General features: G+C 44.8%; 1 protein-coding gene across 1 annotated transcript in view; it reads right to left on the reverse strand.

Moving 5' to 3' along the window:
• The window catches only part of LOC138576527 (galactose-specific lectin nattectin-like), a 188,362-nt gene extending 168,966 nt beyond the window's left edge, over positions 1 to 19,396 (reverse strand). Inside the window, exon 1 of the mRNA XM_069649561.1 lies at positions 19,082 to 19,396. Coding sequence (XP_069505662.1) covers positions 19,082 to 19,316 — 235 coding nt within the window. The 5' untranslated portion in view covers positions 19,317 to 19,396. The remainder of the gene's footprint in view (positions 1 to 19,081) is intronic.
• Positions 19,397 to 23,238: the final 3,842 nt, after the last annotated feature.

Here is a 23,238-nt window from a genome sequence, read left to right on the forward strand (position 1 = left end):
GTACAGGGTTAACGGCGCCGATAAAGGTGCCGGCGCTGTCAACCCCGTACCGCCTGATTACGAGGTCCCCTTGCGGGACCCGGTCTGCATGTCTGGTTTCACCAGACGTGCAGAGCGGGTACCGCGAGGGAGCAAACAACGGGCCGCTCGTAATCGGCCCGTTGTTTGTTCCCTCTCCCATTCCCATTCAGCCCTATGGGGGCTGAAATAGGAATGGGGAAGGTCCGTGCCCGGGTTCCTAGAAGGAGGAATTACCGGGCCCTCCGAACTCGGAATGGCCCGGTAATTCCTCATTCTGGGAACCCGGACGCGATCTCGGCCGAGACCATAATGAGGCTCAATCACTTACAGTTGGTACAAACAGAGATTTGCTGACACTTTCTAACAAGATAATTTTGTGGGGTTTTTCTACATTTCAATACTACATTTAAGTCTAAAGCATGTAATGTACAGAAACAGAACTATGTTTTTGACCCCATGATTAGGAACAAAAAGCAGGAGTTATAGCAAAGGATTAGAGCCTTGGCCAGGTCTCCCTCTGGAAATATTAAATACAAAGTGGCTAGGTTACAGTTATCCTATAAAAATGTGTTGAAAAACTATAGAGCAAAATTAACCCAGATGGATGAGGAGTTAATGCTATATAGCTTGGCCTCCAAAAATACAGCTGCTTTTTGGTGGCTGATTAATTAGTCGTTCTCAATCCAGGCAAATAGGCTTGCAAGTTCAATCTCAGAAGAAAGTTGGATACAACATTATAATTAAATATATGATACACCCGCACATGGTTTTAATGGTCAAGAGAAAGAGAAAGGAATATGGAGCATTGCTTTTGATGTCAATGATATGTGCCTCTTGATTAAAAAAAGCAAGACGATTCGGGCAGCTGGTCCAGATGGCTTGAGTAATATTACCTTGAAGAATCCAAAGGGAGACGGGACCCTTGCAAAAATCTATCACCCGATAGCACTGTTGGACGTTGCTAGCAAGATGTTTTCCTCCTTACTTTTAAGAAATTTTGAGAATTCGGCCAGAGATGAGGAGATCCACGATATAAATCAACCAGGCTTCAAACGGCAATTAGGCAACAATCTTAATGAGCTTATTGTGTCGGGTTTGCAATCCAAAGCTCTGATTAATAGGCGACCTGTATAAGTAGCATTCGTTGACCTCTCAATGGCGTTCGATTGTGTTAATCGATCTTTACGCTGGAGTAAACTGGAGAAAAAAGGCTGTACCACTTGTTATTTAAATATCCTCAGACATCTGCATGAGGATACCAGCATACAGATTCGATTAGATGCTCAGGGTTCCTTAACGAAACCAATTCAAACCTTTTGTGGTCTTCGCTAAGGCTGCGTATTGGCACCATTTTTATTTAATGTCTGTATAGCTTAAGTTGGGGACCACTTGAACAAGGTAAGATCCTTTCTGCCCAGATTGGGTAGTAGCCGTGTCAACTGGATAGTATAGGTTGACACTTTGGTATTGTTGGACCAAACTCCAAATGGTCTTCAACGTTTGCTGGAGGTGTTGGATGCATATTTGTGTGCGAAAGGCTTGACAATGAATTTACAAAAAACAAAGATCCTCACTTTTGACCCTAAGCAAGGTCTATGTCGAAAGAGATTTAACTGGTCATTAAATAAAACTCCACTAGAGATAGCCTCAAGTTTTACCTATTTGGGTTTCCAGATAAATGCAAAGAATACATTTGAGCTTTGCTACTCTGATCTGATTAACACATGTATGGCTCTGGCCGGGCAAGCTAAGAGAATAATTAGTTGCTTTGGAAGTTATTCGATAATACTGGTTCTAAAGTTCTTTAAGACCAAGGTTGTACCTATTCTTACTATCAAATCCAGATGAGGATGATACTTGGGTCTGCCTTATAGGTCTCTTTTGGAGGTGGCTCCTGAATTTGACAAATTGTATCCCGACAGAGGTAGCAAGATTTGAGCTGGGGCTGTTATCCCTTAAGTCTAGAGTTGTGTGGCAATATCTTGCTTTATTAAGGAAAATACTGTTCGCTACTGCAGACTTTTTATTTGAAGTCCTTAATCAAGCTGTGACAATGAAAACAGATGTGGGATAAAACCTCTGGGTGGCCAAGGGTAATAGGTTACTGGAAGAGGTGGGACTTAATTTAGAAGTACATCTATCGTATCCAAGGATGGTCAAGTCAAAACTATGATTGAACCGCAACAAGAAATTAAATTGGGAGTTACAAATTGTACGATCAGATTTTAAATATGGAAAAGCCATTGAATGGTGTCCCCCTTTTCATAAGAACATTTCCAGACTGATGGCATAGGGCGTGGTTTCCGAGATTTAGGTGAGAACCCATTTCCAACTAATGAAATAGTAGGACTTTGTAGTAATATTCCTAGCGAGCTAAGAATCTACAGATATTGTAAAGTCCCAGAGGAGGTGGAAACCTTGCTCCACATAATTGTTGAATGTAAAATGCTATCAGTCAAACATTTGTTATTTTTCTGAAATCATTTTCATGATATTGGCTTAGTGAATGAATATGAATTTTAGATCAGAATTATAGCTGGGGATAAGAATTAATTAATTTTAGCAACAACTAGATTTTTAATGGACATTTTTAAAATTGGAAAAAATGTCTAGCAGAAATAATTTTTTAGTGTAATGAATTTGATAGTGCCCTGATTTGGTATTCTAGATATACTGAGGTTATTTATTATACATTGGTTATTTTGTGTTTTCCTTTCTTTGAAAGGATGTATATGTAAGGTGAAAAGTTTGAATATCAAGCTGTGGCACCTTTAATGATAGAAAGAAAAAAAAGGAAATCTTAGAGGTTTATGCTAAGTGAAAATTGCTTCTCTCAATCAATAAGGTGCTCCTACTTCCTGCAGGTTCTTTTTTTGTAAAATTACAGGAGCTAATGAGTAAACAGTTGAGCCCAGCATTAAACAACTGGGTTGGGGCAATGCGTAACATATTGAAAAGCATTGATAGTACTGCCTAAGAATTGAGAGAGTTTCCCCATCAAGTTAAACACATCTCTGTCTGTTGAATGAGATTTTAACTAGAGAGCGCTTTCTCAGATACAAGCTATATAAATGTACTCATGTACCGAAGAAAGTCGTAGGATTTTTAAACACTGATTTTAGGAGATCGCCCAACAATGGTGGGAGACATGAATCTGGGTTTAAGGCTTAATCTCTTTCCTTCTCGCGTTATCTCTAGTATACGCACAAAAACAACCAACACTCCTACTACCTGTAGATATTGTAAAGGGGTGTCCATAAGAGAAACTCTGGAACCTTTAATAGTGAATTTCCCTGAGCTATCCCACCATTTGTTTATTTTTTATTAACATGTTTATTAGTTTTCAAGTTTAATGAAACAACATAACATGACATTGTAGTATGTCTTAATGTCTCTCAACTTTCCCACCCGCCTCCCCCCAAACCCAAAGTTAGTGAAACCAGTCCTAACTTGGACATGCTACTTAAACTGTCACAGGTTATTTATCGTCCAGTTTTTTACATTCTGGGTGGCTTCTAGACCAGCACTTGTCTAATGACGATTTTGTTCTAGCACCATGTGCTTCTTGCGCTTCTCTGATATGTTCAGGGAAGCTTGGTTCATGGAGGTTTATCATCGGAGGAGACGAACATATCTTGCAGTATCGAATTCCATGTTGTTATGTCAATGGAGCTTTCTCTTCTTCCGGGGCGTAGTGCCTCCTGCCTTGCATATCTTGCAGTATCAAATTCCATGTTGTTATGTCAATGGAGCTTTCTCTTCTTCCGGTGCGTAGTGCCTCCTGCCAGACTGCTGTTTCTGCAATGGTCCACCTCTGTAGGTCTTTCCACCATGTCTCGATTCTTGGTTCTACAGTCGCCTTCTAGCCCATTGCTATTCGTCTCTTGGCGAGTGCCCATGCTAAGTTTATCATTTTTGACATTGCATTGTTTTTATTCGGGAAGTTGCAAATGCCTAGTAGGCAGGCTTCTATAGTCCATGCTTTCCCTGTTACTCCTTTGTCTCTTAACCGTTTCTCAATCTTCTCCCAGTAGGATCGAACTTTCGGGCAATACCAAAACATGTGTCCCATGTTGGCATTTTTCGCCCCACATTTTGTGAACGTTTGCACGGTATCACCTGGGAAACAAGCTATTTTCTCTGGGGTGAGATATGCCCATTGGAGTATATAGAATTGCAACTGCTTTAACCTGGCGTTTCATGATACATTTTCTAGGTAGAACTTTGCCTTTTCCCCAGTCTTTGTCTGTTATTTCTTTTTTCAGTATTCGTTCCCAATCTTGCCTTCCTTTGTTTTTATCTCTAGGGAGTTCTTCCACTATTGTCTGGTAAATTCTAGATACCATGTGTCCTCCCTCTGTCACGTCATAGAGGAGTCCCAGTGTCGGGTTTTCTGTCTGTCGTTCTGCAGGAGCCGGCCACCTGGTGTTCAGCTGTTTGACTAGCCGTGCATAGTTTATATATTGGCCTTGATGTAGTTTGTGAGACTCTATTAGTTCCTGAAACCCTATTGTCTCCCCTCCTGGTGCTAGGTCTTCAATGGTGATAATTCCTTTGGATTCCCAATGATTCCTACTCTGTTGGAGGTGTTCTATTGTGGTACCATTAAGTGGCGCCAGTGGTATCTGAGGGGAGTATGGCTCCTTGAGTTTCAGCAGTTTCTGCGTTCTCTTCCATATCTGCTTCCCTAAGCGCAACAGCATGGGGGTATTCGTGGTCTCCACGTCTTTTATTCATAGTGTTACTTTCAGATGGGGAAACAGCATTTTGTAGGAGGGTGTGTTCTATGGTTTCCGTGTCAGCTAGCCAGTTAGCCACATGCTGCAATTGTCCAGCTGGGTAGTATAGTTCGAAGTGTGGAAGTCTCAGCCCTCCTTCAGTGTATTCTTTACAGAGTGTTTCCATAGCTACTCTTTTTCTCCCTTTTCCCCATATGAAGCTGCTTAGTGTAGTGTTAAGGTGTGTAAAGAACTTTTCCGGGATGAGATAGGGCACGTTACAAAAGTGGTACAGTAATCTAGGTAATACAATCATCTTAACTAAGGATATTCGACCCGCTACTGATAGGGGAAGTTACTCCCAGAATTTAATGGAGGCGTCTATACCATGTTTGGCTCACTGTGTGTTGGCGTTATGTGTATCTTTTAGAGAGTGGTGGATGTTCACACCTAGGTAGCGAAACGTGCGCGTGTTCCATTTCAGTTCCAAGCACGGGAGTTGTTCCACTGTGTGTCCCGCCCAACCTGCAAGAGGGATCACGCATGATTTGTCTCTGCTAATGGCTATCCCAGAGAGGCGTGCAAAGTTATCTAGTACCTCTAACTATGATCCTAGCGTGTCTTCTGGATTTTGTATATATAAAAGAATGTCATCTGCATAGATGGATATGACGTGTGTGATCCCATTAATAAGCAACCCAGTGTCTCGGAACATATCCCTCATGTATATAGCCAAGGGTTCTAATGCCAAGATGTAGAGAAGCGGTGAGAGCGGGCAGCCCTGCTTGGTTCCTCTAAAGATCGGAATGGGTCTGAAATGTATTTCCCAGTTCGCACTCGGGCTGTTGGTGTTGTATACAGCATACAGATCCATCTCATGAACCCCTGGCCTATCCCGTAGTGTTCTAGCGTAGCAAATAACTGTGTCCAGTCAAAGGATCGATTACAAAAGGCTTGAATGCAAAAGGTGAGAGTCAATAGGGTCGAAACCAAAGGTTTGAATGTTTTTTTTTAATATATTTATTTTTGGGTTTCCGTGTAGGTAAAAAAAAGTGGTTTTTACCACAAAAACAGGGGTTGGGGGGACCCCCCCCCCAAAAAAAACCAAAAAAAAAAAACATTTCTAACCTTTTGTTTTCGAGACTATTGACTCGAACCTTTTGTCATTCAACCCTTTGCAGTCGATCCTTTGACCTATAACCGCAAATAACCACTTCCATTTTACGGAGTTAAAGGCCTTTATAGCATGAAGGGCCGCTACTGCACAGTTGTCAGTTCGGGTGTTTGTTTCTGCAATGATCGCCTGTAGGCGTCTTAAATTGGTGGTCGTGGCCCTCCCCGGTACATACCGTGTCTGGTCCGGGTGGACTAATGTGGTGATCACTCTCTTTAGGTGATCTGCGAGGATTGCGGTGAGTATTTTTGTGTCTTGATTAATCAGTGCTGTGGGCTGATAGGATTCACATAATGTGTGGTCTTTGCCAGGTTTTAAAAGGGGTATTATGAGTGCCTGCTTCATTGATTTTGGCAGGGTGCCCTTTTCATACGCCTCCTGCAAAACTTGCAGTCGCCGTGGTGCCAAGATGTCTGCGTATTCCTTGTAGAATTCAGGTGGTAGTCCGTCACAGCCGGACACCTTGCCCGTGGGCAATGAGGTTATGACCTCTTGTATTTCCTCTAGTGTGAGTGGGTTATCAAGCATGTCTCGCTGCTCCGCAGTGAGAGTTGGTAACCCATTGTCCTCAAGGGTCTCCAGTATTTCAGTTTTATTGGAGAGGGAGGTGTCCCCATACAATTTGGGCATATAAATTCTCAAAAATGTGGTTAATTTCGCTATGCGACCTCTTCGGTTGCCCTGTGTCATCTATGATTTCTCTGATCTCTTCTTTTGTATCCAGACTTTTGACTAGCCAGGCCAATAATCTGCCAGGTTTATCTCCCTGACCATGTATCTTTTCAGTGTATCTCGGAAAGCTAAAGTCTCCCAGTTTCTCCCACTGTTCCATGCATTGTAGTCTGAGTTGCATGAGGGCCTTTTCCGTGTCTGTTCCCAGGTTTTTCCTCCGTTCTAGGTCTTTGATCTTTGCCTCTGTCGCATAGATCTGGTTTTCTAGAGTTTTCTGGGTGCCCCCCATCGTGGCTATCGCTGCGCCCCTTATGACCACTTTATATGCTTCCCATTCAACACTGGTGTCTGTTGCACTGCCTGAATTTAATTCAAAGTATTGTACTGATTGGGATCTCAGCTCCTCCCTAAAAGCTGTGTCTCGCAGTGCCTCCGCTCTGAGCTTCCAGGTGGGGATAGGCTTTGGGCAATCTGTAAGGATCCATTGGAGTATCATGGGGGAGTGGTCTGATAGTGTTCTCCCCTCGTAGGCTGCCCCTAAGACATTCCCAAGATGTTCCTTGCCCGTGAAGATGTAATCTATTCTTGTGTAGGAGTTATGTACTCCAGAGTAGAATGAGTATTCACAGCTGGTGTGGTTCAGCCATCTCCACGTCTCCTGTAGGTTCAGGTCCCTGGTGATAATAAGGCCTGAGTTGGGGGTGAGTGGGACAATTTCATGTGATTCCATTTGTCCATTGCGGGATCTAAAACGCAATGAAACTCTCCTCCCCAAATCCAATGTGCATCTCTATATGGGGCTAGAATAGGGTATAGTGAGCGATAAAAAGCAGCTGCGTTGTGATTGGGCGCATATGTGTTTATGATACAAAACTCTGATCTATCTATGAACCCATGTACGAGAATGATCCGCCCCTCCATGTCTGAGTAGCTGTGGAGTAGTCGGAACGCCGTCTCCGGTGCCATCCATATGAGCACGCCTCTGGCATAGTTTGAGTACACTGAGCCAAACCCTTTCCACCTGCTGAGGACGGTCTTCTGTTTGTCTGGTGTAAAGTGGGTCTCCTGCAGTAGGGCAATCTGAATGGATTTCTTGCGCAGGTAGGACAGGATTTGCATCCTCTTGACATAATTATTCAACCCACGCACATTCCACGTGGCTATCCTCAGGGTTCCTGCCATCTGGAGTGGTCTTTCTGAACTTCCCCGAATTCTCCCTGCCATTGGGCAGTCACAATGGGCTGGTTGGAGAGGTTCGGTTTGCTTCCTCTTGCTGTGTGCCTGGCCACGAGTCTGATGATGTGGAATTCGTAGTTCCTATATAGTCCATTTCGTGTTATTATCTGGGTGTTCCCCTCCCTGTTCCTCAGTTGAGAAGTCTCGACGTGTGGTCTTAGTTTAGAGGGATTAGTGATTCTTGTTCCGTGACTGTAGCTTCAACTGTAAACAATAGCAAAAAACTTTTTGCCCATGGGTGTGCTTCTGTCGGGGCAACCCCACCATTGCCCGCAGGTTGTGGGTATCGGTGGGTGGACACTGATGTGCCCTTAGTTCATTTCAGCTTGGCGAGATGTCTGTCTCTCGCAGGGTCGGCAGGGAGTGTCGGCAGACACATGCGTCTAATGCGTGCTTGCTCCTTGTTTACTCGTGTCTAGTCGATTCTTGCTCTATCCAACTCAGATGGGTCACAGAGTCTGGTCCTGCCATGTTTTCTGTTTGTGTCGCAGGTGATCAGGTGAGTTAGTGGGGGAGGTGCCTTAGTTTTGTGTTTTGTTCTTCCCGTGTCTGTTCGTGCTATTATCAGGTAGGTGGCCTAGGTTATGATCGTCCATCCAGGAATTGACTTCTTCAGGAGTATCAAAGAACCAGGACTTGCCATTATAAAGTATTTTCATTTTGGCCGGGTAGAGGAGCATGTATTTTAGGTTCTGTTGCCGCAATCTCTCTTTTGTGGGTATATATTGTGCCCTCCTCCTCTGAACTTGTATCATGTAGCCCGGGTAGATGGCTAGGGTAGCAGAGTTTCTCTGGATGTGCTGCCGAGCCTTGAGAATGTGAGTATCTTTTCTTTGTCCTGATAATTGAGCACTTTCGCTATGATGGGCCTCGGCGGGGCTTCCGACGGGGGCCACTTGGCGAGAGCCCAGTGGGCCCTCTCTATTATGAAGCCTTGTGACAAGTTACCCAGACCTATTTCTTGAAGGAGCAGGTTCTCCACATATTCTGTTGGGTCTCTTCCTTCTGTGCCTTCCGGGAGGCCCAGAATCCGGATGTTGCTTCGGCGCGCCCTGCCTTCCACATCCTCAGCTCAATTCTCTCACGGTACATTCTAAATCTTTGGTCTTGGTTACCGGCTGTGTGAGCGTCTTCTCCGTTTCGCCCACTCTGCCGACCAGTTTCTGGAGGTCTTGGCGTAGCAGTCCCATGTCGCATTTTATTTCCCCTATGTGTGTCTCCATTGAGGTGCGCATGGCCGCAATAGCTTCCAGGACCATCTTTTGGTCTGTTATCTGCTGCGTTTCTGCTACTGTGCCTTCGGGTGGTTTCTCACTGTGTTGGGGGTCTTCTGATGAGTCTACCTTCCTGACATAGTTGTCCATTGTGGCTTGCCTAGGGGGTGCTCGAGTGCTCTTCTGTGGTGCTAATCCTTTTTTTGCATCCATCTGGCATGTGGGGGCTGGGTATGGGCTACTATATGTCGGATATGAGTCCCCTGTGGTTCTTGGTACTTAATTGCTTGCCTGCGCCTGGTTGCTGTTGCTGCGGTTGCTACTGCCTGAGGGAGACAGGCACAGAATAGGCTTGCCAACAGGTCAGCTGTTCTCTGCTTGTTTCATATAGTTCTCTGCCACTGGTCCCACTTCTCTTCAGTACTTCTTATTGCACTGGGCTCCTGGTGGAAGCGTGCCTCTTCTGGGTGTGATTTGTTTCGAGTACTGCTGTGGCCAAGCTCGCAATTTATTTTACGCAAATCTCTGTATGGTAGATGACCTGGGCTCGTAAATAATTGCAGGTGCTTCCTCACAATGCAGGTTGTGAAATGTTATGTCTTATATGTTGGCGTTTTGCGCGTGCTGCGCGTGCAGATTCCTTTCTTAATTTGGCAATGCCCCTAGGGGATATGGGTCGCACCGTGTGGCTCTTCTCCAAGTACTAGGCGTCTCCCCTATCGTTGGTCATAGTCGGCACTTCGTTGCCATGGTCTGGCTTGCTCACCGGTGCGCTTGATGTGCGTAGGCGTCATCCTGATTCTGAGGTGCTCCGCTGATGTTTAGCGGTTTTGGCGGTCCCTTTCTGTATAATTGCGGCACGCTTCGGGGGCTGAGACTGCAGCCCGCTGCCTCTTCACACTGGGGAAGTTATACCCCGGGGAGCTCTCGGTCAGAGTTTCCGACCATTTTATTTACTTTCTGCATGCTATGGCTCTGTGGGGAACAGGGAGGCAGTGTGGCGCTCTATTCTTTACTTTAGTTCGGCTGCTCACTATAACGAAGGTCCTGAGCCTCTCTGTTATCATCACCAGGGGCCCAGGTTCCCGGCAGCCTTGTCAGTCCCGCTACGTGGACCGCTGTCTGCGCTGGAGCTGGTCCGCCTTATGCGCTGGGGGCCGACTCCACCCTCGGTTCGCCGCTTTACTGCCACACTCTCACTGTGCGCCTCCCGACCGGAGGCGGACCAGATGTAAATTGTCGCAACGGCCAGTCTCATTTTGCCCCTTCTCTTCACAGTTGCGTATGGCAGCTTCCTGGCTCTCTCCATTCACTCCTCCTCAGCGGTCCACACCATCTTGGATCGCACCTCCTCCACTCCACTGCTCCGCTGCCCACCGTTTAAACTTATTTCGGCTCAAATTTCTAGCAGATGTCAGTCGCTGCTTTGCTCAGGGCACCTGTTGCAGTGATTTATGTCGATATTTCACCTCCTGAGTACCAGATTCAGGATCATTTAAAGGATCAGGCAGGAGAGCTCTGCGACAACACGTCTTCCTCACATGCTCGTAAGCCACGCCCCCTGAGCTATCCCACCATAACATCAGAATGGAGACTGAGATATCCTCACTATCTCCTCCAAGCTCTGCCGAACTGCCAGACTGAGCACAATATGAATTACAATGATTTCATCCGTATTCCTTATAGAAAGGCACTTGTGTGCTCCTTGCCCCCAGCCCCCCAGGCCAAATACAGGAATGGAACATAATTTGTTACATATGGGGCCATGTCTTTTAAAAGTCTCCTTAAGACACACAAATGCAAGGCATTTATCGCCTACTTAGAATCAGGCTTCAAACGCGGAGTAAACCACCTCCTATCTATTGTATGGGTTTTGAACGATGTTGCGCGTAAACGCTGCTGACAACTGGATTGAGACACTAAACCCTCCAACGAAGTTTGATCTTCCCTCTAGCAGTGGAATGTGTGGAAGGTGCTTCGGACTCAACCAATACGTGGCCTCTCTGCTTAGGATGGCAACGGATCTACATAAAAAACTCAAAGCCAAAAAGCTTGATGCAGTTGAGTGGAGATCTTCACAAAGCGAAAATGCTGAGTGCATTTAAATGACAATTGTCCCCCGCTTTCCATCTAATGGGACTCCCCCCCCCCCCCCCCCGCAACACCTGCTCCTCTTGTTCGGCATTTTGTGATTGAAAGTTTTAAACCATAACGAATGCACACTAAATGCGCATTCAGCATTTTATTTTCGGCATTTTCAGCAATACCATGGCAACAACAGTGACGATTGTTTGCCACCGTGGGTGCTATTTTTGAAATGGCGTGGATCCAAATGCTAAGGTCAACACATTTCACATTGGATTTTGAGCAAACTGCCTAATAGTATTAATGCTTTCTTGTGCCCATCACTCTGAGGGCCTAGGGTGTGTGAATATCTGGGAGAGTATTTGTGAATCAAGGATGACAAGGGTGCAAAGCTGCCTGGGGTTGGCTGATCTACTGTGGCGCATGGCCATGCTATACCCTTGTTAAGTGCACTTAAAAAAAGGAATGCCATTTGCCACACCACGGACCCTCTCCTGTGAGGGCAAGAGGTATTCATTTATTTAGAGATGTTGTCCCACAGTGAACATGTTGCCTTCTAAGTGCTTCAGGGCACACCCTGGGATCCACATATTTCCATATGGAAGATCAGAGGTTTTGGTTCTTTACTTGGCAGTGAAATGTGTACACATTGCTGTTTTTTAGAAGATGAAGCTGTCCTCACCATCACATCTAATGACTATTTTGGGCCCAATTTATCTCCGATTCGCTCCGGACGCATCTTTCTGAAATGTTCATTATTTTGCCACTGGGTGCATCCTCATCATTCAAAGGATGTCTAAGCACCAGCACCTGCACAGAGACTGTGGCATAGACATCCTTTCAAGCACAGAGGCATTCTGGCGCTCATCAATTTCTGTAACATCAGTTGGTGTGAAATTGAATGCCTGCTTGTTGTATCCCAAGCCGGGGCCCTTCAAGTTTGCCATACATCACACTTTGAGACAACACACGTACTGACTGATCATGCATTTGCATTGTTCCATGGCATGGAGAACTTGAAGAACAAACCATATTAGTACCCGGCGAGGGCATAATCAGAATGCAAGAGCCATTCTGATTGGCCCTCGCCGAGTCATTACCAGGCCGGGAATCCCTCTGTCGGGATTCCACGGCCTTTGACCCGGTGGGGGGCGTGGCAGCCCCTCAGCCAATGAGAAGGCTCGAAGCGGGGCCATCCCCGCTCCGAGCCTCCCCACGGGCCGGCTGAGAGGCTGCCTTCACCCCCGCCGCGGACTCGGGTAAGCTTTTTCTTTTTTCCTACCCTCCCTGCCCTCCCCGCCCCACTTACCTTTTTGCTGCTGCATCCCCGCTGGGGAACGAGAGCAGGGGCCTATAACTATGGGCCCCGGGGCCAATGTTCCCTCTAATTATTTTTCTCTATGTGCGGAACCGGTTGGCTGTTGTGCGCACATTATTTTCCATGTGCGAAACGGACTAATGAGGAAAGACACTTTATGAGCTACCGTCGCAGAACAGAGTTTCGAAAGGAATTCCTCTTCCCAGCTACTGCAATTCTTAAAAAAATCTTACAACACTTTTTCCAAACACATAAACTAAAATAAAATATATCATATGTGATTATACAGAAAACTCATCAACCAGTCCAAGCCTTCAATATCTGCCAGAGTACCTTACAAACATACTTCTGTGCGGAGAAAAATGTGTATGTTTTATGCCACTGGAAAATCACTCATTTGTTTACAAAACACAAATATCTCTTGTCATAACTGATGTGGCTGTCAAGAAACTCGGAATACATTTGCCGATGGATTAATGGCAGTTAAAAGCACCAGGAGAATGTGCTTCTAATAATTTGTGTAAGGATGATAATTGTATCAGAATAACTTCACCTTAGAAAATGATGATCCAAAATTCCTGTGCCTCTGTTTACATATTCACATTACGCTCCCCTTAGATAGTGATAACGCCATCCTTAGAGGTAAGACATATGCACCATGCGTTTTTACTCCCTAAAAAAGCAAAATGTGCCTAACAAAAAAGAGAAACAATGAACATATCATTGCTTCAACCCACAAAGCTCCACTGATATTTTTTCGAATGAGTGAACAGTAGAGCAGTGGCATAGGAAGGAAGGAAGGAACTCTAATAATATTAATGCCCAATCTCAAGAGGAATTTTATGGGGAAAGAACATCTTTTTAATAAGCATAAAATCCCTATTTGCAAAACTAATAACTTTTTTACTCCCATAAAAATAATTATAATTTGACTCCAAGTAGGGAGCAAAAGCTGATTAGAGTCCTGCTTGTAACCCTGACATAGGGAGTGAAATGACAAGGCACATAATAAAGTGTATAGTTTTTCCCCACCCTTCCGCATCATAAGCCTAGATAAAATTAAACAAGAGCCTTTGAGGTTTATTCTGGAGCCATGTTGAATAAAGTCACACATATATGCTTTTTTAAGGTAATTGCATCAATTCATCAGAGATACAACCGATTTAGTGCCTTCTTCTGTAACTATGGATCCCTCATCTGTAATTCTTGTTTATCAGTTAGATAAGATGCAGGATATGCTAGAAACTGCAAAAACAGACCGCATGGCTATATTGAAAAGCCCACAGCAGTTGAGCATAGAACGAAAAAGAAGGCGCTGTTGTCTGGATTGGTACTAGAATTCCCTATCCTTTAGCAAACATGCAACACATTTCATTCAGTGTATTGCTGAAACGTCTGACTTGGTCATTGGAATTTGCTGCTTTGTTCATCCCCCGCAAGGAGTGATGCATCCACTCATACCCTTCCCCGGCCCCTGTGCTTGCCTCCAATACTAGTTGATAGACCAGTCGGTTCGATAGCACAGTGAGTAGAGCGCTCACTTTGCCATCTGTGCAGAGCCTGCTGATGCAGGTTTGAATCCTGGCAGTGCCAAACTCAGCCTTTAATCCTTCTGAGGTCAATAAATGAGCACCACACACTGTGGGTAACAATAAGCAGGGCTCCGATGCCTGAGAGTTCGTAGTGCTATATAAATGCAAAATTATTATTATTATAGAGAACTGTAAAAAGTAAAGGATTGTAGCAGTAAACACTCACTGGGATATTGACAGACCCACCATACTTTGCAAGCAAGGCATATTTAAATGACAACATATGATGTGATTTTTAACAATATCATGACTCTGCATGTACACAATTCTTTTGCAGCGCATACAAGATTATTTGCAACATACCCCAACCCACCCTTATATCATTGTGTAGGATCACACAAGGGCTCAGTTGAAACTATTTTTGTATAGAAGCAAGTTAGCAAATAATGTGTTACGGTCTATGCCCAAAGAACTCTGAACACCTGGAAATGATGCAGATAAGTATTCTTCTGTCTGAATATCCGGTGCACTGATAATATGGTCGAGTAATCCCAGGCATAGTCCATACCCATTATCCCTTGTAGGGTAAGTAAATGATATTGCAATGTCGCTCTCTACTTATAGGGTAATGGTAGTAATGCGGAAGTAGGAGACAGTGAGCAATACATTTGTCTTTTCAAAATCTTTATAGGGCAAAATAATATTTGAGTTTTATAATGAGTTAACTTACAAGGGGGCCACTTCAAAGCAGTTGCGTGACAGATGTACAAAGAAGAGGAAGTATGAGATTTGGTTACACATCCAAGTAGCCTGCTTACTTACAGCCAGTACCCGATATTTGAGCTGGTAGTTCAATTATGTAGTGGGGGTGACGCTTTTCATAAGGCACAATGACTACCAGACATTCTGGCACGTGAACGTTATTCATGTTACAACAAACATAAAACAAGTGGAGATAGGTATGTGTCTGCTAACCATTCGCAGAGCCAAGAGAGGAAGAGTCAAGGTTGTCCAGTACTATCTTAATGTACTCTGGGGCAGAAGTTAGAATTATAAGGGTTTGGTAGCGTCAGGTTTAGGAGTCATAGGTTGGGAGGGAAAATCTTCGGTTAATGTGTGCAGGCATATCTTGGTTAGATTCTTCTATTCGTGGAGCCAGTTTTCATATTAGTTTTTAACCTCTTGTGTGGTACTTTGCTGTTAGGGATTGTAGGTGCCATAGTAGAGTAATTCAAATTAGCAGAATATGAAAACTAGTTGCTTATTTTAAGAGAAAGAAACTGTTAGGTAATTGCTGTGGCTTGTGCCTTATTAAATCTTTTTGTATAGGTGAGAATTGTCTGTGTGCGCTGCTAAAAATCTTCTGAGCGGCACCCAGAAGGAAGCCGGGCAAGCGCACATGCGCACAGCTTAGAGGGAACATTGCCCGGGGCATTACCTGAGTCGGTAATGCCCCCGCTGCTCGGGTCATATTGCATAATTATATGATATGGTAATCATCTTTTATACTGTGCAAATAACAACTGTAGTAGTTTCAGTGTGCCTAGGATTGTCCGTGGTAGCTGTATTTTGCCCCCTCCTTAGGAATCCAGACCTTAGTTTGCTGGTGGACAAGAGTAAGCAAGGCAAGGCTAATAGGATCATGGACTTAATGAGCTTTAACTTCCAAGATGGAGCAGCAACACCTAGGAAGAGGTTATTGTTAATGGTTCTTTGTGAACCGAAGATATTCCACTTGATGTTCACTCCATATTCTTTCAGATAACCGTCTACCCGGGGAGGGGACTGTGGGGGGGTATGGCTTCATGTACAACTGGGAGAGATAGCCTTCCTTCAGCCAGCTTCTGTAAAGAATAACCGGCTCATTTTCCAAAATTAAATTGTGCAGTTCACATTTGTGTTTGGCCATGTGAGGCAATGCTCTGAGAGCACTCTCCTGCTCCTCCTGAAGAAAAGCAACTGAATAACTGCAATGGCAGCGATCACAAACTGATCACCACCACCTTTCCAAGATATGTTTATCCCCCGCCCCGTAATTGATCAATCAAATACTAAGAGATCCAGAGGGGGCATGGGCAAGTGATTTAATGCGGCACAACGAAAGAGCAATACATGCAGTAGTGTGCCCTTGTGAGCTGACAGCAGTTTCTGGGAGGGTTCAGGAATTCCAAAACATACCCCCGTTTCAGTTCCCCTCTGTATAAGTGTGGATGAGAAGTAATGGACACACTCTCAAGAGAAGAGCAGGGAGGTACAGGGTATCATTTAAGAGAACAAAATAAAGCCATGTCCACAGAGAATAGCTATAAAGAATACACTGTTCATGTAGCTTTGGCAAACATGGTTACCTGCAAAATACTGTGTAACAAACTGCATAGGCTCAAGTCTAATGGGTATTCATTTCAGAATTCACTAGCAGTTCTGAAAAATACTTCTGAACCAAATCTATAGTTTCTTCAGGTATGTTGTTTAGAGCCCATCAAGGTTACAATGTTAACCCACAGGATACACAAACAACTTGTGGTTGTAGGTAAATTGAGCAGTACAACTGTGGGTGAATTCGACACAAGTGAGAATTGCACACAGCTTGTGTCAGATGCTTTCCTTTGGGTACAATGGCAAAGGAGGACCAGGCACAGCGAGAATGCAGCCTCGGTAGAAACAATCCTGCAGGTGGAGAACCAAATGTTCAGTAGTTAAGGTGCTGTTGTAGCAGTCATAGGACTTGAGCATTACCTTCTACTGTTGCGTTGCACGAGAGATGGAGTAACAGGCACTAGATTAGCGTGTCCATTGCGTGCTAGTGCTATTTCAATTAGACCCACAGTCCCATGGCAAGTAACTAATCAGTGTTTACTGAGCAAAGGGAAGGGAGATCTGGCATGGCTCCATCTGCTTCTGGAGTGAGGTCTGGAGCATGCAAGTTCTAGTAGTACTTCACCGTTGGATTGCAGAGTGCAGGAGCAAACCCTTTGTCTTCTGTTGGTGAGTCCTTCAAGGTGCGCTGCAGCATACGACAAAGGTAATAGGCAGATCCCCTATTCTTATAGACGTCTTGGAGGCTGCATGCACATCTACTTCCAATAAGACACAACGCCATCACATTCAATTAGTCTCCTGATCAAAAACCCAGGCTTTGGATTCAGAGTAAATCCTAAGCACTCATTCGTACATCCTGCCAGATCTAGCAATGGTTGCCCAGAGGACCCAATCTGCAGTCTTCAGAAGGCATGGCAATATATGTCGTACTTGGTTCGAAGCTTACCCAGTTAACACAGCCTTCTTTTACAGTGTCACAGGACTTCTAAATCCAGATCACTATTTTAATGGGGACCAGCAGAGAACGGGGCCTCATTATAAATCTGGTGGTATCTCCACAGTAAATCTGCCGAGATACCACCAAAATATATTACCATTACTGCCACTTGGTCCGGCGGTATAACTGCCATATTGCATTTGGGGGTAGGCAGTGTTAGTACCCATTAATTGGATTCCATAGGACTCCATGGTAGATTTCAGCAGCGTTACAACCACCGGTAATACTGCCGAATTGGCCGGATTTGGGCGGTATAGTGGCATAATTTTTTTCCTCTACCTTACCTCCAAACTAGCTCTAATGCAGCAGTAACGGTATTACCGCCATATTTTTACCACACCACCCAACTTATAATGAGGCCCTTTGTTCCCTGGCTATAGTGTGCAAAACTTCTAAATAAAGCTGCCACCAGCCAGTGAAAAACCAGAAGGAGTCAGTCATCGTGACCTCCTGGAAAAGAAGCAGACTACAGTCTTGGTGGTTATGTGGTAAAAAGCAGCTATTATGTACTGCTGTTGTAGGCCACAGGGTTCACTGGATCTTGGTTTTCAATTCAACTAATCACTAATATTTTCTTTGTAAAAATGTATAAACAGTGCTGGCTTTGAAGAGGCAAAGAACCTGTGCAATGGAAGGACTACTGCCAGCACTCAAGTGAGTGCACACAATCCCTTCGCTACCAAGCTGTGAGGTTATCTGCTTCCCCAAGTATACCACAAACTTCCATTATTGTTCCTTGGTAAACAAAAGGAAACAAATAAAAAGGCCAATTCAAAAAGGTCTTTGCGTGCTAATTATTAAATAAAAACGTAAAAAAAGGCATTGGCGTAGGTTTGAGCCCAGCTCCCAATGCTGTATGCTTTGTGAAGGAGCCACAGTGGCATGCCTGCGGCTAGACGCAGAACCCTGGATGGTGTACTGCACCCGGTGTGTTGCAATGTTTATATGCCCTAACCTTGGATAAGGGAGAAGGGAACAGGAGGACTCATTAGGAGTTTGGTGGTGCCGTAAAAAGACTTTTTTTGGACGATAACAGAATTACTGCCACGTTTACTGCGCTGCTCAATTCTGAGTGTGGAGGTAAAGTGGAGGATACATCTCCAGCAAAATGCTGGGGTAAATCCTCTACTTTACCTCCAAAAGCAGTGTATTTACCGTATGGTATTACCCCTCAATGTAAATCTGCCAAATATCCCCTATGGGCTCCAAAATGGCTTTTACACCACCATGTCATCACTGATAATCCTACGGAACTGAGTAGCTGTACCGTCCAGTGGATGTAGCACCAATTTACCGCCAAACTTGTAATGAGGCCCACTAGCGAGGGCTTATTGCACAGACTTTTCACCTCATGGCTCTTTGAAGGAGAGAGAGGTAGATAAAAGTTGTCTTGCACACGGTGAACGAAGAATATTAGAGCCTTCTCAATGAGGATGGAAAGGATGTCTCTGGGATAAAGGTTTCCCACGAATGTATGTTATAGCTGAATGCACTTAATGCTTTCTTTTACAGTGTTTCTATGTACTATGGACACAACACAGCAGGATCTGCATATCAGATGATCATGAAAATTCTGCTGACAGAGAAACTGAGTGGAATAAGGGGAATCTTCCACCACCCTGCCTCTATGCAACTCTTTGGGAGGCTGGGTGTGGCCTCATGTGGTGGTCATTGGGAGTCTGGTGGCGATTATTTGATTGCTCACGTGCCATAACCTAGAGAAGGGAGATATGAAATTGTGGAGATCACAACATTCTCTGGCTTTCATTAGAACACATGCTATATTTAGGCTCACCATCGCTCATCTCATCCTTGATGCACTGGATATGACTGCTGCCCTGAACCATTTGCCACATCTGTTTGCATTGCTCCTCAGTTTGCCTCTGCCGCTCCAGCAGGTTTTGTAGAGCCTGATTGGTCCTTTGGAGAGACACAGATACATTATGGTACTGGTTGGTCCTGTCGGCGTGCTCATATTGCAACTGAGTAAGGTTTTGCTGCGTAGTGGCCCACTGCTTGGAAACGTGCATGAGACGTTCGGACTGGAGAGTGGAGTTGGCAGAGCATTGCGTCACTTCCGCCGTAGTCCTCTGCAATTGTCCGGACAATCTCACAGCTGGAAAACACCAATGAACACACCATCAGAATAAAAACACGATTTCTGATTGCAAACAGTTGCAATTCAATGTGTTAAGTAAATTCTCATGTATGCTGTCCCACAGAAGCAGCTCACAGCAACGGAATTGTTCCTAATTCGGCAAATTGAAAAAGCTCAAATCTACAATTCGTTTCTTGTTGATGCCACATGGTGGGGCCAGTTCATAAAACTATTTTATCATTTGTAAGTGATACATGCGCAGGCAAATTGAAAAAAATGTCAAAAAATTGGCAAATGATAAAATGCACAATTTGTGCTGCACGTGTTAAATTACACCAAGCATGCTTTGTGCACCATTTACACATTGGGCCTCATTATAAGGTAGGCGGTAGCCATGGTGCGTTACCCCCTTACCGCATTCCGGGTCCGGGTTGTCGGAATAGGGACTTACCGGGTGTTAGCCACGGATGACGGCTAATAAATAATGGAGGAGCCAGCGTTAGATTATGCAACCTTCTTTATTTAACTTCAGACAGCAACTGACTTGCTCCTCCCTCAACCCTCTCCTCTACACGTCACTTCCCACGTGACGTTTCCCTTTCTCGCGTGCTTCCCTTAAAGGGACAGTACAGGGTAACACCGGGTCATTCCAACCTTGGAGGACCCGGTAAACCCCCATTCCGAAAACCATTCCCCATTCCCATTTGAGCCCCCATAGGGCGCAATGGGAATGGGGATGGAGCTAATAACTGGCCCCTTGGCGGCTCCCGCTAAGGGACCTCGGAATATGGCAGTAAGGGTTTACCGGCACCGGTCTCCTTACCGGTGCCCGTTAACCCTTACCGCCCACCCCGTAATGAGGCTCATTTTCTTTAAAGGCTATCATGAAGGGAACCAGGAGCCAAAATGTGACCAAAAACAAGCATTCCATTCTTTCATTTGAGTTTTGTTCGGTTTAGATACAAAAGGTACAAAGTTTGCAACAAAAGAACTCCCCCTAGGTGTTGTACAGTCACGTAAAGGTTCTTTCTCTCTTCTAAGGTTAACTTTATCTTTATTTGAAGTTTTTATTGCAACAAAAACATACGCAGTAAGGCATACAGTTTCTCAGGTTTCACAAGCTACAAGTTTGGTCATAGCGTGGGCGGATTTACCTGCAACTCCGAGCTGCCGTTAATTCCGGCACCCCCCACCAAATAATTGCGATATTACCGCTACTCGTAATCCCGGCATTTCTCCCCATGGAGTCCCATGAAACTCCATAGAACTAGGAACTACCACTGTTGCCGGCACTTGGAATATGCTGTTAACAGTATAACCATTTTGATGGTATCCCGCCGGATTTAATGGCGTGATACCACCAACAGTGAAGTCTCATGTCTTCCTGAATTTGTTCAGTTCACTCTTGTATTTCTAAACAACTCTATCCTTTGGATACCCCTTTCAAACCTCCTATATCCAATCATCAAAGAGGGATAAATCAAGGGTTTCCAGAACTGCAAGATCCATTTTCAAACCATCCATAGCTGTCTGCATGTTAAGCTTCATCAAGGCCCTTCCCATATCCGGTAATAAACACTTTGCAAGTAGCAGTTATAAGGGTGTCTAGCCTGCTTTTGATTACTGCTCTCACCCCATTCCAAAAGATGTGAACCCACCAACAGCTCCAAAGCATGTTCAGCAGAGTACTTTTTGCACACTGGCAAGCCCAGCTGATATCTGAGTCAAATGGGCCCTTCCCAACCATTTCTTCAGGTGTCCGGTATGCATGGTGTTAAAGCTTGGCCTGACATGCCATGACACACCAGTCAAAGGATGTTTTCTTCCTACTGAAGCACCATAATAGCCCTTCTCCTTGAGTCACTTCCCTTCCCAGGACCAACAACCACACCTTTAGTAGGCTCCCCATGACCTCTCCAGCCTCATGTTAGCTTTGTTGAGATCGGTGCTAACACATTTTGGGATAACAAAACAGAGAGCTGTGGGTTCTTTCGCCAGTGTCTACCTCCCTAGTCACCTGGGCATTAGTGGACTGTAGTGGTTTCCATTCCCAAATCCCTCAATGCTCCAAAAGGCTTCCTCTGGAGTATGTCCCCCTCTTCTGGCTAGCTAAGAGTTTTCCTGGAATCTATACCCAAGACTCTGATCTAACACAACTATAGCAAAACAAAAGATGGCTGGAAGGTTTAGGGGATGCTGGTGGTCTCTTGCAGAAGGGATGTGACCAAGCAGTTTTGGCTGGACTGCGCCTTTTGGTGTGGGACCAAGCCTGATTTGCATATGGCCTTTCCCCTTTTGTAATGGCTTGGCAGGCGAAGAACATTGGTCTGGAGGGTTGCCTAAAGCAATGCCAGAGGTTAAGATTAATTCTAAACCTTAAAGCCATCTCCAAATGAAGGCCCTGGCTTACATAGACTGGAACAGCCCTCTCCACCTCCCTCCCATCCCATGGAATGGACTCCTCTCTGAGGTCAGCAACTGTGTGATTTGTGTCTTGAATTATTCTGATTGGCTTCGGTAAACATGGCCACATAGCCACAAGAGGGTTGGGCTAACCCTATATCAGCACCAAGTGCCATCTTGGATTTTATAAGCAGCCTTGGCAAATAGCAGGCCTCTCCTCATAAACATGAAAAGTGTAATGGTGTGTAGTCCACTGTCTCCCTAGGACACCTCGGCATGTTTGACCAACCCGGGAATTGAAGGTAACTATGTCTGAGCCGACTGACTTGTTCCTGCTGTTCTGTGAGAATTTGTAATCTGTGAAACCCGTTTTCTTTGATGTTGATACAGAACCACCGCGAGTCGGTAGGGTTAGGCACCAGGACAATTGGCGAGGACCACTGTCTCTGGGGCACTCAATGATTCAGATCTCCAGCATTCTTTTGACCTCTTTTTCCAGCACCAGCCTACACGCCTCTTTTGGGTGACATGGACAGAGCTGGATAGACTTCTTTGCTGGGGTCTCTATGTGATGTCCAAAGCTATTAGCTCTTCTTGCCTTTGATCAGCATGTTGATCTTCTGAAATCAATTCAGTCAAAGCAGGGCTTCCAGATCTCCAACATTGAAGTTTCTGAGTTGGGTTCCTTGGTCAGACAACCTCTTCTGCTTCCTCCAGCCTTTGGCCAGTTGTAGTTGAACTATATATCTAATGGCTTTAAGGCACTCTTGAGTAATTTGAATGAACACACCTGTCCCTATGTCTGTGTTGGGTTCTCCTGCCCAGCTCTTCTTCGGGATTTCCAAAACATCTATTTGTTCTCTGCTGTATACCCCTTGAAAAGAGGAGAAACCAGTAGAAGCTTGTGGTTTTTCGCAAAGAAGGCCCAAGCAGCTCATTCCAGTTACTGGTGTCTTCCGATAACAATTTCCAGAGAAACTTCTTTAAAGTCTGTTTAAAGAGCTCTACAAAGCCGTCAGTTTGGGAAAGATAGAGGGAGTTAGATCTGTCATAATCCAAGACATAAATTAATTCCCATCATCCATCAACATTTCTTTTGGAAACCCCACTCCTGTAAAGTAAGTTATGATATGTTAAAGCATGCCCTGAGCGCTGTTACTTATCACCAGGGGGCTTGGGTGTCCTGGATGCCGTAGTCTAGTATGAAAAGTATGTAGGTATTCCCTTCCTTATATGGACTAAGGGTTCTAGGAAGTCCATGCATATGCGGGAAAAGAGTTCCTCAATGATAGTTAGTGGTTAGAGTGGAGCCTGACCCACATCCTTCTGTGATGTTTTCTGGCAGATCGAGTACACCCAACAAAGTTTTTGGATCTGTTAATGTACACCTTGCTAGATTTAGCACATATTCCTTTGTTTTAGTACTGATCTTGAAATCCTGCAGAAAAATG

This window comes from Ambystoma mexicanum, chromosome 1p (assembly GCF_040938575.1).
Source record: "Ambystoma mexicanum isolate Mex_15411 chromosome 1p, UKY_AmexF1_1, whole genome shotgun sequence".
In the NCBI taxonomy this organism is placed as follows: Eukaryota; Metazoa; Chordata; class Amphibia; order Caudata; family Ambystomatidae; genus Ambystoma; species Ambystoma mexicanum.